At 42.6% G+C, this 15,239-nt stretch overlaps 1 protein-coding gene across 1 annotated transcript; it reads left to right on the top strand.

Annotated features, from left to right (window-relative positions):
* The first annotated feature begins 658 nt into the window (after positions 1-658).
* LOC104419798 lies at positions 659-3,641 on the top strand. Its single transcript, XM_010031573.3, has 4 exons — positions 659-1,069; positions 2,053-2,267; positions 2,426-2,533; positions 3,274-3,641. Exons 1-4 carry the CDS (start codon positions 856-858, stop codon positions 3,394-3,396), a joined length of 660 nt encoding a protein of 219 aa, XP_010029875.2. The 5' UTR covers positions 659-855; the 3' UTR covers positions 3,397-3,641.
* Positions 3,642-15,239: the final 11,598 nt, after the last annotated feature.

Genomic DNA, 15,239 nt, shown 5'->3' with positions numbered 1-15,239 from the left:
GAGAAGGCAAGGAGAAATGGAAGAACAAGAGGGAAATCCGATACAGACGTATCAAGTATGCAGATACAATGTTAAAGTCATTGCAAAACTCATATCCTCCTTGTCCCATTTGCAACCCAAAAGGCGTGCAAGAAAGCGGTTGAAGAGTTCCGTACGTGCATGGGCCGTCACGTGGACTAAAATGGAGGTAATAGAGGCAAGCCATTTTCTTGTCCAGGAGAGACTCTTTTGGCGCACGTTGGATGAACCAATTTGGACTTTCCGCTTCTTTCCTATGCAACGACGTTTTCGACAGTAATCTTTCACGGAATCCTTTCATCGGAAAATCGCCCGAATAATCGCTTCGAGTTTCGAACGTCCGTTCTTATTCATTGCAAATCCATTTCATGCCAATAACAAATATAATAAAAACTAAATAACGATAATTTCTCCATCCGACGCCAAGCATCAAAATGGGACCGCCCTTCTGCGGGAGCTTCGACCGACCGTAGGCGGCCTCCTAAATCCACGTCGCCACCTCTCTCTCTCCTCTCTCTCTCTCTCGATCTCTCGAAGCGCAGTCACGTACCCACAGCCACAAAACAAAGCCGCGCACGTTAGTCCACGCCCCGGCCCCACTCGCTAAGTTGCGCTCCCCTGATTGAGAACAGAGGAGAGCCACCACCCCCTCCCCTGCGTTTTGTCACCACCGGATACTTTGTCCCTCTGGACAGAAGGCAAAGCGCTCCACGCTTGCCGCTGCTTCCTTCTACGCAACTCGATTCTCTCGTTGTTCACGTGGGAGCATGAAATTCTTCCTTCCGCCGATGCAGATTGTCTGAAAACAGAGAGAACTGAACAGAGTCTCTGTGGCTGATGGCTTCGCTGCAAATTGCGAAACCCGCTTTCGCTTCCGCCCCTGTCCCCCGATCGGAATTTAGCGGGCGCCCGAGGTGGTTTAAGGAATCGGAACATAGAAGGAGGAATTTGAGATTGGCGAATTGTGGGTACTCGTGGGATGGTTTCAAAAGGAGGTCTTTTGTCTCGTGTAGAGTCCAGGAAGGCGGCGAGGGGAAGGGCAATGGAAATGGCAAGTTCCCTTCTTCTTTTTTCCCTTTTCGTCCTCTGTTTCTCGTGTTGAAAGATGCTTCCTTTCGTTTCTGGGCGGTTTCCTCGCGCGGCTTGATTCTTGGGCTGCCTTTGCTCATTCTTGTTCGTTTGAATTTTTGCGTTTTATAGGTATGCTCTGCAATTTCATCTTTCAAGCTACACTCACAAGACATGTATCTTGAGCGGGACGAGATTGCCCCGTTGGATGAATTGAGACTATATGGGACAAATTCTTTGTTGCATGTTTTTTTATTTCATCTGAGAAGTTCTTTTTGCTTTCTTGCTTTACAAGTGCAGTCTCTCTCTCCTGAAAACTGCATGTTGTGTGCGTTAGAAGGAGCCACTGCTCATACAGCGTCCCACAATGGTTGATGATTTTGAACCGTCTCAATCTTGTAGTCTTCGGGGGATGCGTGAACCTGGATGCGAGTGGTGCTGGTGATAATTAGTTCTTGAGTGGATTCATTTGTTGGACTTAGTTTATTTGAATGGTGCAGTGCGCTTTTGGCAGCTCATTTGTGGATCTTAAAAAATTTGCTTGCTGAATCACAGTCTAGGAGCAAAAGGGGTCTCGGTTACTCGGATTAAGCAGGATTTCTTGTCACCACTGCTAATAGATGGAAATTGAGGAACTCTCTTGGGATTTATTGAGTTTCCCCCTTGTCCAAAAAGAAAAATGAGAGAGAACAGGGGTGTTGTGGGGAGAGAGGAGAGGAGAGGAGAGATTTTGTCGCCCACCATTTACTTTCTGAAGCTCGTAAAAGACATCTGGAGATCAAGGTTTCCTTCTTTAATCTTGTCAGTGAAGCCTGATTGTGAATTTGTGATGCCTCAGTGAGATGCGTTGATTCCTGACCAGTACTAATCCTCTACACATTACCTTTTCTTAGTTTAAAATTAGTGTGAATGCATAAGAGTTGAGCTGTCCCAATTATTTATAGTGACATTATAAAATTACTGCAGGTGAAGAACCTCCTGAATCGTTGTTTATGAAAGAATTAAAAAGGAGGGGCATGACTCCCACTTCATTGCTTGAGGACACAAAAAAGAGCACCTTCGACAATGAATTAGAAGAAGAGAGGGGTTTCTCAAAAAGAAATGCTGTCTCTACCGAACCAGGAAATAATTTAACCAACCAAAGGGAGCAGTCCATGGCATTGAACAGTGAGGGCCTTGAGGTTGGCAAATTCAAGCTTTTATTTTTCCTTTTTGTTATCAAGTTCCAACTTTTATAGCTCAAAGCTTAAAAAATAAGTTTCAACTGTTTTTCTCCCCCTTGTTCTGGCTGATGCGAAGTGCATTCAAGAAACTGAAATTATATATTTCTTCTTGGCAGGGACTGATTCCACGGGCTAAACTTCTGTTAACACTTGGGGGGACTTTCTTCTTGGCATTTTGGCCGCTGATACTTATTACTGTAGCATCCTTTTCTGCTCTGTACCTCGTAAGCTACCTTTCTTGGCCTTCCTGCTGTACATGTGACTTCTGTTAGATTGCCGCTGGCCAGACACTTATTACACTATGAGAACCAATTCTGTGGAATATCGTTTTCTAGCTGACTTGTCAGTGCCTAACGTCATAGCTATTTGCCACACACTTATTGTGCTATTGAGAACCAATTCTGTGGAATATCGTTTTCTAGCTGACTTGTCAGTGCCTAACATTATAGCACTTTGCCAAACACTTATTATGCTACTGGTAAATAATCCTGTGGATTTTTATATTTCTTGCCGACTTGTCAGTGCCTAACATCGTACTAATATAAGCACATTTGATGTTCTGATATGTAAGTCCATGAATAATATTCTAAATCTCACCTGTTGAAATTGATTTAACGCCTAGGGCGTTGTCTCAGTCTAGAAATGCTGTGGCACTTGCGTTTGTTCTAATCGCCAGGAAAGTATGATGTAACACCTCTCAACATGAAATGAATGGTGACTTGCTCTATCATTTGCAATCTTTTCCTGTCCTTTCGATGATTATATCGTACTAAGTGCATAGTACAAAGATGTGGACTCAATAATGTCGTAGCATCATTTGAACTCCGCAGCATTTGCTCAGGCTTATTTCTATTCGATTTTCTGTCTACTGCTGTCTCTTCAGAACTCTTGACTGCGTTTTGATTTGGAAGCGCTTTGCTGATTCCATGATCTAAATGGTAATACCCTTCTGTTTATTTGACAGTATTTTGGAGCGACTTTTGTCCACGACGGAAGTGATGTGCAAGCGTCACCACCCCAGTACATCGATCCATATGCGCTTCTCGAAGATGAAAGAATATCCCAAACAGCTCCTCGAGTTAAGTGAAGCAGAAAATGTCACCACTCAAGCCAATTCATTGAAGATCCCTGTTGCAACCAGCTACGCTGGCTTATGTTTATCTCCCTGTAAATCCTTAAATCAGCTAGAACCTTCGTTGTTCTTTTGTTGGTTGCCGGTTGGCTTGTTATCTTCTTGCAATTGCTTGAAAGATGTAATTGCTACTCATACCGCTGTGTTCAATTGGATATATGTTCCGAATGAAGCAGGCTGCGGAGGCTGTTTCTTGTAAATACGTATTCTTAATCATCTAAATGTGCAATGGCAGCACCATCGGTCTCTTATGCCTTGATTTCGGCCGTGAGCTCAAGCTATACATACATGGTAATACTAATTATAATCTATCAGGTTAATCATATGACATGAATAATAGGATGCAATCAAGTAACTCTTAAAATGATCTGTACGTGTACGTTGTCTAGTTCGAATTGAACGGACCTCGTGAATAAGCCAGAACGCAGGCCCTTCTATCATCACCTGTCAACGCAATAGTGACATCAAGTCAGCTCTAATTGACTTCGTGGCTGGGAAAGAAAATCTTTTTATCTACTTTATTCTGCCAAGAGAACCTCTAGTCAACTATATGGAAACATGAAAGTGGGTCTCAGGAACACTTCATGTGCAAAGGATAACTCGGGATTGGCAGCATGGAAAGCGAGACTTCAGTAGAACTAAATTGACAGTAAAACTTCAACCTTTGTCTAAGTTCAATCAAATCCTCATCCTAGTTTTATACCCTCCTCATCTTCCCAAGTGCTAAGCACCCAATTCTGTCTTTACAGCAACCATTTCATATACCTCCAGTGCCACAAATCTCAGCAGCCATTGCGCCACGGTCATGCAAATCTATGCAGATCTTTACTCAAGTCAGCAATTATATTCCCCCAGATTGCAGTTGGGGTAGGAATCGAGCTCGACGAAGTGGCCGCCTGAAAAGAGGAGGAACCCCGAGACCGAGTGAAAGCGATCATAATTGCATCCTATTATACTTCCTAAAACCACAAGGCTCCCAGTCTGATCCTAAAAGAGCAAAGCCTGTCCAGTTGCGAAGGCATCTCCGACCAACCACTCTCCCTCTTCCCTTCTTCTTCGCCTCCCACAACCTCGCGAAACGCTGCTTCCAATTGATCGTCCCTCAGCCTTCTGTCTTCTTCTTAAACTCATCCACGCACTTATGCTTCCACAGGTCATTGTCGGATGTCAAAGACCGAAGTTCCGAACACACACACCCTACCCTTGCAAGGTCAATGCCAGAGAGCGATTCGAAAATCTTGAGCTTCAGTTCCGTGAGAAGGCCTGGGAAACAAGATGGGAGCGGCAAACCAGCCCTTTGGCAATGCCAAGCCATCTTTCACAATCTTCCAAAACTCGGACACTGCTTTTACGGGATACGAACTCGAAAAACCACCATCCTCTTCCACATCGTCGCCTTCGCCTTTCGCGCACATCGACCTTATGGAAGGAGCAAAACCCGGCGGTCCAAACAGAGCCTACGCAATCCCAACTCGGCTTTAGGCAGACATCTATAGACAACAATAAATTGACCTAGGCTCTGAAACTTCACAAGCAAACTCCCAGGCACATTCAGACTCTGGTTCCTAGCCACAAGCAGCTCAGGCAGACTGTACTGCAGCGACGTTGACCGACATTGATCAGAGAGATGGAATCGATCACCAGGCATTCCAGTCGCCGGATCAACCGCGACAAAACCGGATTCCAGCATTAACTGCATGCACCGCTACGACTAGAAGCCTATGCTCACCACCGTCGCCACCCGATTCCTCTTTCAAAACCCTCTTAAGAAAGTAAGGCTCGGAGAACTTCCTACGCACCACAACCCACCCATCCACGGAGACAGCGCCGTGGCCATCAAAACCAACAGTCCCGGAAGAAGAACTACCTCGGCCCTCAGCGCTTCCTAAAGCACTGACTTAATACATAATATGGTTCATGAATTAATAATTTATTCAACATGATTCATGAATTTTAACTCTATATATAATGTGGCACCTGAAGTTTTGGCGTGTTCAACGTGATTCTAGACTTTTAGTATATGTTCAATGTAATCCCTAAATTATATGAGAATATTTCATGTTGTAATTTCATTAAATCAAATTTAGGGATATAATTGAATATTTTCTATAGTCCAGAGATTATATTAAATATATACCAAAAGTCAATGGATCTCATCGAATAAATTAAAAGTTTAAGGATCACGTTGAATAAATTAAAAGTTCATGAATTACATTGCATATTGAGTCAAAGTTCGTGAGCCATTTGTGTCATTTTCCCTTTATAAAACATGGATATGTTGTTCAATCATGAATTAGCTTATTGCACTATTGTATATTGCCTTGAATTGATTATACTTTATAGAAAATCAATTGAATCATCCGCAGAGTCCTAGCGTGGCAAATGAGCTATACAAGAATAGTGCTAATAAAAAAACCATTTAGATATCTTAGGAGGTGTTCACAAAAGAATTCATGGATTTTACCACGAGATTAATTAGTTTCAAAATACTTGCAATTCCTATGCTAAAACTAAAGCCCATGTGTTATATATAAAAGGATCCAAAATAGGAAATTTCCTTTTCAGGAGACCATATTCAAATTACAAAAACATTAAAACTAGGAAACCAATTTAAAATAGGAAATTTCCTACTTCAAATTTTCTTGATCGATTTAAACTTGAGACACATTCTTGACATTTGTTATGGCAGAGCTTTGTCGTCTTGTGGCCATTGGCCATGGAGTGCACTATACGGACGGGTGACCCGGTTCATGAACTGGAGCATCCATGAATGGTAAAGTTCGATGGATGATCACATCTTTTCAAAGAGCTAATAATTTGGTAATCAAGGACTTGCACTATTGCCGAAGTAACTTTTGAGTGTGTATGTACATGCCAGGGCATTACAAAGAAGGTGGTGCAACTCGCACTTGAGTGGGGCTGTGTTCGCAGGCTCTTCTCCATCTCCTCCACCTTCCCCAAATTGAAGCATGTTCGAGTTCTTAGCTATCGAATGATCTATTCAACATCAGCACATGTTGCTGTCCCCTGTCCTATAACTAGACCTATCAATATAGGTTAGTAACTCATATTGACAACTTTAGCCGGTGCAAGTGTCGCCACCCCAGTGCATTGGTCCATATGCGCTTCTGGAAGACGGAAGAATATCCCGAACGACTCCTCGAGTTAATTGAGGCAGAAAATGCCATCACTCGAGCCAATTCATTTAAGATCTCTGTTGCAACTTGCTACGCTGGCTTATGTTTATCTCCATGTAAACCCTTAATCAGAAAGAACCTCCGTTGTTCTTGTGTTGGTTACCGGTTGGCTTGTTATCTTTCATGCAATTGCTTGAAAGACGTACTCACTACTTCTATTGCCGTGTTCAACTTAGTCCTGTTTCACGTAAGTTCTTATTTTTAATCACTTAAATGGGGGACGTCACGCCATTACACAGAATCATTGATCTGTGATGCCTAAACTTCGACAGAAAGCGCAAGCTATATACACATGGTAATACTAATTTTAATCCATTAGGTCGATCATATGACATGAATCATATGATGCAATCGAGTGATTTTGTGTGTATAAGTTGTCTAATTAGAACCGAACAGACCTCGTTAATAAATCAGAATGCGGGAGAAAATATTAAGTACAACTTTAATGTCAACTCAGCAAAAAACTAGTCCATTCACCTTGCGAACTCTCCCTTCCTCACGGTCTTGCTCCTCTCTTCTCATCCTTCGCTCTCCTCTGCAACACTTGCTTTTTTTTTTCTTTTGCCTCATGGCTGCGAAGCTCAAGCCCAAGGTTCACGGTCGCCATGGCCACAGAGTCAGAGAGAGAGAGAGAGAGAGAAGGAGACCGTGACTAACAGGTGGGCTCGCGTGCGACACGGGTCATAAGGTGAATGGGCTAATTCTTTACTAAGTTGGCATCCGAGGTGTACATAATATTTTCTCACAATACTGGCACTTCTATCATCAACGGTCAACGCACCCATGACATCAAGTCACCTCTAATCAACTTTATTCTGCCCAGAGAACCTCTAATCAACTTTACTGGAACAAGAAAGTGGTTGTCAAGAACACAGCTTCACATACGATGGATTAGTCAGGATTGGTAACATGGAAAGTGAGACTTCTGTAAAACTAAATTGACAGCAAAACTTCAACCTCCGCACACACATCCTCATCTTTCAAATTTACGCAATATCCATCTTCTCGTCCTCCCGTCATCCCAACTACTATCTCCCCGCCGTTTAACTTTACGCTTCCACAACCGTTTAAATTTACGCTTCCAGTATATCGTCCCTCGGCGTTCTGTGACTTCTGTCTTCCTTTTAGACACATCCATGTACTCTGTCTTCCTTTTAGACGCAGCCATGTACTTCCGCTTCCACGAGTTACTAACCACATCCATGTACTTCTGCTTCCACAAGTCATTATTGGCTGTCGAATACCGGAGTTCCGAACACACGCACCCTACCCTCGCAAGGTCAACGCCAGAGAGCGATTCGAAAATCTTGAGCTTGAGTTCCGGGGGAAGGTACATGAAATAAGACGGGAGCGACAAACCGGTACTTTCGGTCAGGTCTCGTAACAGAGGCGATGCCAAGCGATCTTTCACCATCTGCCAAAACTCGAACATCTTTTTTACAGGATATGGAGTCGAAAAACCGACATCCTCATGCGCTTCCATATCATTCTCATCGCCTTCCACCCACAAACACCTGCGCATATCCAAACAACAGACCCTAGGCGATCCCGCCAAGACGGTACGCAGATCCGAATTGGCTTTAGCCAAAGATCCATAGACAGTGATGATCCTACGCAAGGCGGAGGCGGAGGCAGCGGCAGAGGCGGAGGCCGAGAGAGCAGTGGGGAAATTTCCGCAATGGGCGGAAGCCCGACAAACCAATGCCGTGTGGAGGTAGGAGGCCCACGGCTCGTGAACTTCTTTTCCCGAAGAAGAAGGGATGACGGTATTACCTAGGCTCTCATACGTCAAAGTTACGCACTCGGGCATATTCAGACTCTGGCTCCTAGCCACGAGCTCCGGCAGACTATACCGGAACGAAACCGGATTCCCGCATAACCGATCAGCAGGCATTTCGGTCACCGGATCGAGCGCGACGAAACCGGATTCCTGCATGACCGCATGCACCGCTATGACTATAAGCTTACCGCCGTACCTACCCAATTCCTCCTCCGAAACCCTCTGTGTCAAAGCCCCCTTAAAAAGAAAGTAAGGCTCGCCGGACTTATTACCACCCGCAACCGATCCATCCGCGGCGAGAAGGCCGTCGCCATCAGAATCAACACTTGCAGAAGAAGAATTACCTCGACCATCGGCCCTTCCCGAAGCATCGACTTCCCGTCCATCTTCAGGAACCAAATCGGTGGTCATCTCCGAATCCGCAGCCTCCTCAGGTCGCCCTCCTAAATCGGGCCAATTTTCAGAATCCATGCCCTCGCGTCCTTGAGAGACCTGATCAAATGCTCCTGCATAGAAATCGGGGTTCGAGGAGCCGCGATCTTCCGGGGAAGCGAAGCCACCAGGGTCGAGGGAGTAGAAGACGAGGTCGCCAGACTCGAGGCCGAGAGACTGGAGAGAATCGGCAGGATTCGACGACTGAAGCTCGTCGGTGCGGTTGAGAGAGAGACGAAAGGAGGAGCCAGGAGGATGAGAGAGGCGATCGGCGAGGATCTGGCGGAGCAGGGGAAGGGAGCAGGGGTCGGGCACGTCGAGCTGGAGGGTATCCTCGGATTCCAGGGATCGGAGCCTGAGCTTCATGACCCAATCGCGCCGTAAACCCTTGCGCTCCAAGCGAGAAGGAAGCAGAATATGTAGAACCCAGAAGCAAAGAGAGAGCAGAGCAGAGCAGAGAGCAAAGAAGCAGCAGAGAAACGACGCAACAATCAAAAAGGCATGGGGGAGGAACAACAAGAGCTCGCGCACGTTCAATGCGATTGCGTAGTAACCCGAAGTCGGCCTCACGACCGGTCGTCGACCTTGTCTCTCCCACTCTCTCTCTCTCTGTCTCTCTCAGTGTCCAGAAGCAGGCGAAAGCGAACGCGTCTGCGAAATCAGTGCTGGTTTTCACTTGGGTTATATTCACATCTTCCCCCAAGCAAAGTGCCGGAGAGCGAGAGGGAGAGCTCCGCTTTTTCTCTCTCTAGACTCTCTCTCTCCCCAAGCGAAAGGCTCTTCGAAGCACGGATGGTTTCGTTCATCGTGCTTTAGCTTTTGCTTTAATTCTCGCTTTTTACAGTGGCGTCTTACATCAGGCCCATTAGGAACTTCGCCATTAAGGAACGCCTCACATTCTCATCATGCAATCAACCATTTGTAGGTTTGCCAGGACTATTATAACCTCTCCTTAGCTTCATTCACAGAATTTTGTTGCTGCCCCCCTTCAGTGTATGACAATTTCTCTTGCATGCTTGACATCATCATTTCTTATATTGTAATATTGGCCTTCTCAGTTGACCAAGTCAAAGGTGGTGGGACCTACCTTCAATGGAAAAAAAAGAGAAAGACTCGGTAAAAAAAATAAGAAAAAAGGGAAAAAAAGAAAGACCATCGTCGTAAGACAAAGGAAAAGGAGAGGGCACGCCGGAAAGGGAAAAGAAAGAGAAAAGAAGAAGAAAGAAGGGAAAAAGAAGAAAGGGGAAAGAAAGGAAATGGTTTCGCCTGTACACATGCATATCACGGGGACATTGCTAAGCCGATTTAACTCCAATTTGCAATGCCGAAAGTTGCTTGCACCCCTCGTTTTTCCGCTCGGAGTAGTTTTTGGAGTTAGGTTGTATATTTGAAGTTTTGTGAGGTTTAAGTTGCGGAGTCCAATGTTTGAGATGTTGAGTTATGAGATTTCATAAAAATGGTGGATTATGACATTATGGAGTTGTGCGGTTTGACTGAGTTGGTTTAGAGCAACGATTTAGTTGGAGTGAAATTTTAAGGTTTTTTTGTGTGAGTTTCACATTACGTTTAATATGAATAATCGATTTGAGTGATCAATTTATTAACGCGTAAGAGTTGTTTTGAGCATAGTTTAGCCAATCTTAGTTGTTTATAGTATTTTATTTGGTTTTGACATAAATTCTCGTTTAATTGTTAGGAGTCTCGATTTGAGTGAGCGTTGTTGTTTGGTCTTTAGGCATTCTAGGTGAGTGGTGTTATATTTTCTATGAATTCATAAACTCATGTCATGAAAGTGATAAATATTTGAGTAGCATATGAGTTGTTAAAGCATGTTTAATTCATAATATCTAGGTCAGGCAATTTCTATCTTTTAGTATTTGTGGATTTGAGAATGATTTTACGAAAGGAATTATGAAATAATATATATATATATTTATATATATTTATAGCTTTATGAACTAGTTTATGAATTGACTTTGAAGATTGTTTTATAAATGTTTTACATAAAATATTTCAAGCGGAAAGGTGTGTTGAGAAAGATTATATATTTGATTTATGAAACTGTTTTGTGATTTGATTCCGAATTGACTTGTGAGTCCATTGAGCAGCTTGTGGGTATGTATATCGGTTAGGATATTCTTGTAAGTTGAGCCACCGACTTATAATTAACGAAGACCTTATCAATGAAGAATTTTGGTCGCCTTGTCACTAGGCGACCATAGTTTGAGAATGAGCAATAAATTGGTCAATGATGGACCATTGACATGTTAATTTAAGATTGGTTAATGAACGGTTTATTAGCATGTGATTTTGATGAGATTGATCAATGAACTTGATCATTGATGTTTTATAATGATTTAAATGAGTATTTTCTAAGTTGTACAAAATAAAACAACTTGTATAAGATTTGATATATACATATATATATATATATATATATATACATATATATATATATATAATAGTGCTTTACACTTTTAAATATGTATAGTTGTTGTTTGATCTATTTAGAAGAAATATGTATTACAGATTGTGATTACTCATTCCATTCATCTTTCGTATTTTTTGAAGTCCCTCAATTAGTGGCTATTAAAGCGTGTCCTTCAAATAGAAGGACAGCCATGTCATTACTCCTATTTTTGTAGGATTTGGAGTGTGACAAAAATATGACAATTCATAAACTTATTATCACGCACTGAGGCGGCGCCTTCCATAAATCGAAGGATTTTTCCTGTCTCATGTACATGCACGTTGCAGAAATTCATTTGCAAAAATTGAAAATAGAAAGAAAGAAAGAAAGAAAGAATAGATTTCTTCATTCATTTATAAAACATAAAATTTGTTGTTCGATCAATTGTGAATTAGCTTACTGTGCCATGCCGTTATTATCACTATTATATTTCGTCTTGAACTAGTTCTACTTCATAGAAAATTAATTAAATCATTCATAGAGACCTAGCGTGGCAAATGGCTACTTTGCTGCTAAACAAGAGTAGTGCTTATGAAACATAACCATTTAGATGTTAGCCTTGAACACCTCCTAATACATAAGCGTCTTATGAGATGTTTTATAACTGGATTAACTAGTTTCAAAACACTGGCAATTCCTGTGCTGCAACTAAAGCCCACCTCTCATAAATAAAAAGAATCCAAAATAGGAAAATTCCTTCTCAGGAGACTATATTCGAATTAGAAAATCACTGAAACTAAGACACCTACTCAAGTAAGGAAATTTCGTGAGTTCAAAATGTGGTCACCTCCGAATTTGCGGTCACCTCAGGCCGCCCTCCTAAATCGAGGCAATTTCCAGGATCCACGCTCGCGCGTCCTTGAGAGACCTGATGCGATCCGATGCTCCTGTATAGGAATCGGGTTCGAGGAGTGCTATGATTTCCTGGGGAAGCGGAGCCACCGGGGTCCAGGGTAACGTGGTCTGATGTGTAAATGATATATGAACTTTGGTTTAATACGCAATATGATCCATGAATTAATAATTTATTCAATGTGATTCATGAACTTTAGCTCGATGTATAATGTGGTACCTGAACTTTTGGCGTGTTCAACATGATTCTGAACTTTTAGTATATGTTCAATGTAATTCCTAAATTATATGAGAACATTCCATGTTGTAATTTCATTACATCAAATTAAGGGATATAATTGATATTTTCTATAGTCCAAAGATTAGATTAAACACATACTAAAAGTCAATGGACCACATTGAATAAATTAAAAGTTTAAGGATCACGTTGAACAAATTAAAAGTTCAGGAATTACATTGCATATTGAGTCAAAGTTCGTAAAGCCATTTGTGTCATTTTCTCTTTATAAAACATGGATATGTTGTTCAATCATGAATTAGCTTTTGCACTATTGTATATTGCCTTGAATTGATTATACTTTATAGAAAATCAATTAAATCCCAGTGTGGCAAATGAGTACTCTACTATACATGTATAGTGCTAATCAAAAAACCATTTAGATATCTTAGGAGGTGTTCACAAAAGAATTCATGGATTTTACCACGAGATTAATTAGTTTCAAAATACTTGCAATTCCTATGCTAAAACTAAAGCCCATGTGTTATATATAAAAGGATCTGAAATAGGAAATTTCCTTTTCGAGACCATATTTAAATTACAAAAACATTAAAACTAGGAAACCAATTTAAAATAGGAAATTTCCTACTTCAAATTTTCTTGATCGATTTAAATTTGAAACACATTCTTGACATTTGTTATGGCAGAGCTTTGTCGTCTTATGGCCATGGGCCACGGAGTGCATTATATGGACGGGTGACACGGTTCATGAATTGAGCATCCATGAATGGCAAAATTAGATAGATGATCACATCTTTTCTTTTTTTTTGGTCCAAAGTAACGATTTCATTAAGATAACTAAGACATATTTGGAGAAAATACATTAAACGCATCAGCACATAATAAATCAAACAGAGCAGGTGGGGGATTTTCTAGCCAATTCAGTGGAAGGAGATTGTTCCTGCACGCTTTTGCCAGCCAATCCGTAGGCCGGTTCAATTCCCTATTGCAGTGGGCCAAAGAAATAGCCCGAAACGCCTTCATTTTTGTTCTGGCCCGGCCCACAGTAGACTCCGCTTCCCAACTAAAGACTTCCGAAGTGTTGCAACTGCGCACGAGGGAGAGGCAGTCGGACATTAGTTCCAGTGAAAGGTGAGTTCGGTTGGAGAGAAAGATTAGGGTTTCAAGGAGGGCTATGGCCTCCGCCTGTTCTGCCGAAGACGCGACCACCAATTTCGCATAGCCGTCGACAACCCGACCCCTGGAGTCTCGACACACGCAGGCTATGGCTCCTCTGTTCTCGCGTTCTCCCCTGTTTCTTCTGGTGTCTGGTTCGGCTTCGCTGCTTGGGAGAAAGGATGCGTCGAAGTTGATTTTCAGCGAATCAGGAGGTGGGGGCTTCCATCTTTGAGATATGTTCGCGTTGTGTTGCTCCCCTTTCGTTTTGTTGTTCCAAGTGGTGTAGCTCTCGTGCAAAGCCACGGCCTTGAAGAGTGTTTGCTGTGGGTGCAGGGGGTTATGACCGTATATGCACTGGTTTCGATCTTTCCAAATGCTCCAAAGGGTAATCGCGATGAGGTCGAACCTTTTTGCACTGGTTTGGCTTTTTTTTTCCGTGTACAGCCAGTCGTCGAATCTGGTTAACCCTATTCTTGACACTCTGATGTGCAGGGGGGCAGCTTTCCAGATCTTTGTCGTCCAGGGGCATAGCAGTAGGGTATGTTCGATTGTTTCGGCTTCCTGTTTGCATAGAGGGCATAGCGGATCAGGTACTATTTTCCGCCTGTATAGATTTTCCATAGTGGGTATGGCGTTCTGGCATGCGTTCCATATGAAGTGTTTAACTTTTGGTGGGCTGTTTGATTGCCAAATAAACTTCCATAGTGCTGATTGTGGCTGATGCGAAGAGGTTGCTGTTGCAGCTTGATAGGATGGGTTGTGTGCTGGTGCTTTTTTGTTTGGTTGATTATCTCTGTTGGCATAGTATCCGCTTTGAACTGTGTATATCCCTGTTTTGGTCTTCTCCCAAACCAGTCTGTCCTCTTCATTGGGCATTCCTATTGGTGTTGCTAATATGTCTTGGACTCTTTGGTCATCAAACAAAGCTTTTATCAATGATTCATTCCAATTTCCAGTTTCTTGATCTATTAGACCAGCCACCTACCTTGGTTCCCCATCCATAGCCGAGCCCCCAATCTTTTCGCTTTTGAGCCATTTGTCCTCTCTTATCGATATTGCATTGCCGTTCCCAACGGAGAACATTATATGCGGAGAAATAGAGTCTCTTCCCGTCAATATACTCTGCCATCCCCATGAAGGTCTTGATCCTTTGCCAGCCTTCCAAAACTCACTCTGTGGGTGGTACAACCCTTTCATTACTCTGCTTAGAAGGGACTGAGGATGCTGTGATATTCTCCATGCTTGCTTTCCCAACATAGCCTTGTTAAAAGCTATTAAATCCTTGAAGCCAAGACCCCCTTCATCCTTCTTAATTTTCAAATTTTCCCATTTTTTCCAATGTATCCCAGTACTCCTGTTGCTGTTTTTCCACCAGAAGTTGGCCACTTTCATCTCTATAGCCTTGCAAATCGAAATAGGAATTTTGAAGATAGACATAGCATATTGAGGAATGGCTTGAATGACTGATTTAATTAAGACTTCCTTCCCCGCTTTCGTTAATAGATTTTCCTTCCAGCTTTCCATTTTCATGTGTACCTTTGCAAGGATCCAGCCAAACATATCCTTCTTTGAAGCCCCCCAATCCGACGGCATTCCTAAATACTTCCCAGTTTTTTCAATTTTTGTCACACGAAGTTCCGAAGCCATGTTTCTTCTCAAGCTGTTTGGGCA

This window comes from Eucalyptus grandis, chromosome 9 (genome assembly GCF_016545825.1).
Source record: "Eucalyptus grandis isolate ANBG69807.140 chromosome 9, ASM1654582v1, whole genome shotgun sequence".
Classification (NCBI taxonomy): domain Eukaryota; kingdom Viridiplantae; phylum Streptophyta; class Magnoliopsida; order Myrtales; family Myrtaceae; genus Eucalyptus; species Eucalyptus grandis.
The sequence above is the reverse complement of the archived record's forward strand: the minus strand, read 5'-3'. Positions and strand labels throughout refer to the sequence as shown.

Excerpts from the sequence above, each read along its gene's own strand:
- LOC104419798 (XM_010031573.3), top strand. The coding sequence starts at position 856 with ATGGCTTCGCTGCAAATTGCGAAACCCGCTTTCGCTTCCGCCCCTGTC. Across the intron at positions 2,268-2,425 it reads TGAACAGTGAGGGCCTTGAG|GGACTGATTCCACGGGCTAA; the intron begins GTTGGCAAATTC and ends TCTTCTTGGCAG. Across the intron at positions 2,534-3,273 it reads CCTTTTCTGCTCTGTACCTC|TATTTTGGAGCGACTTTTGT; the intron begins GTAAGCTACCTT and ends TTTATTTGACAG.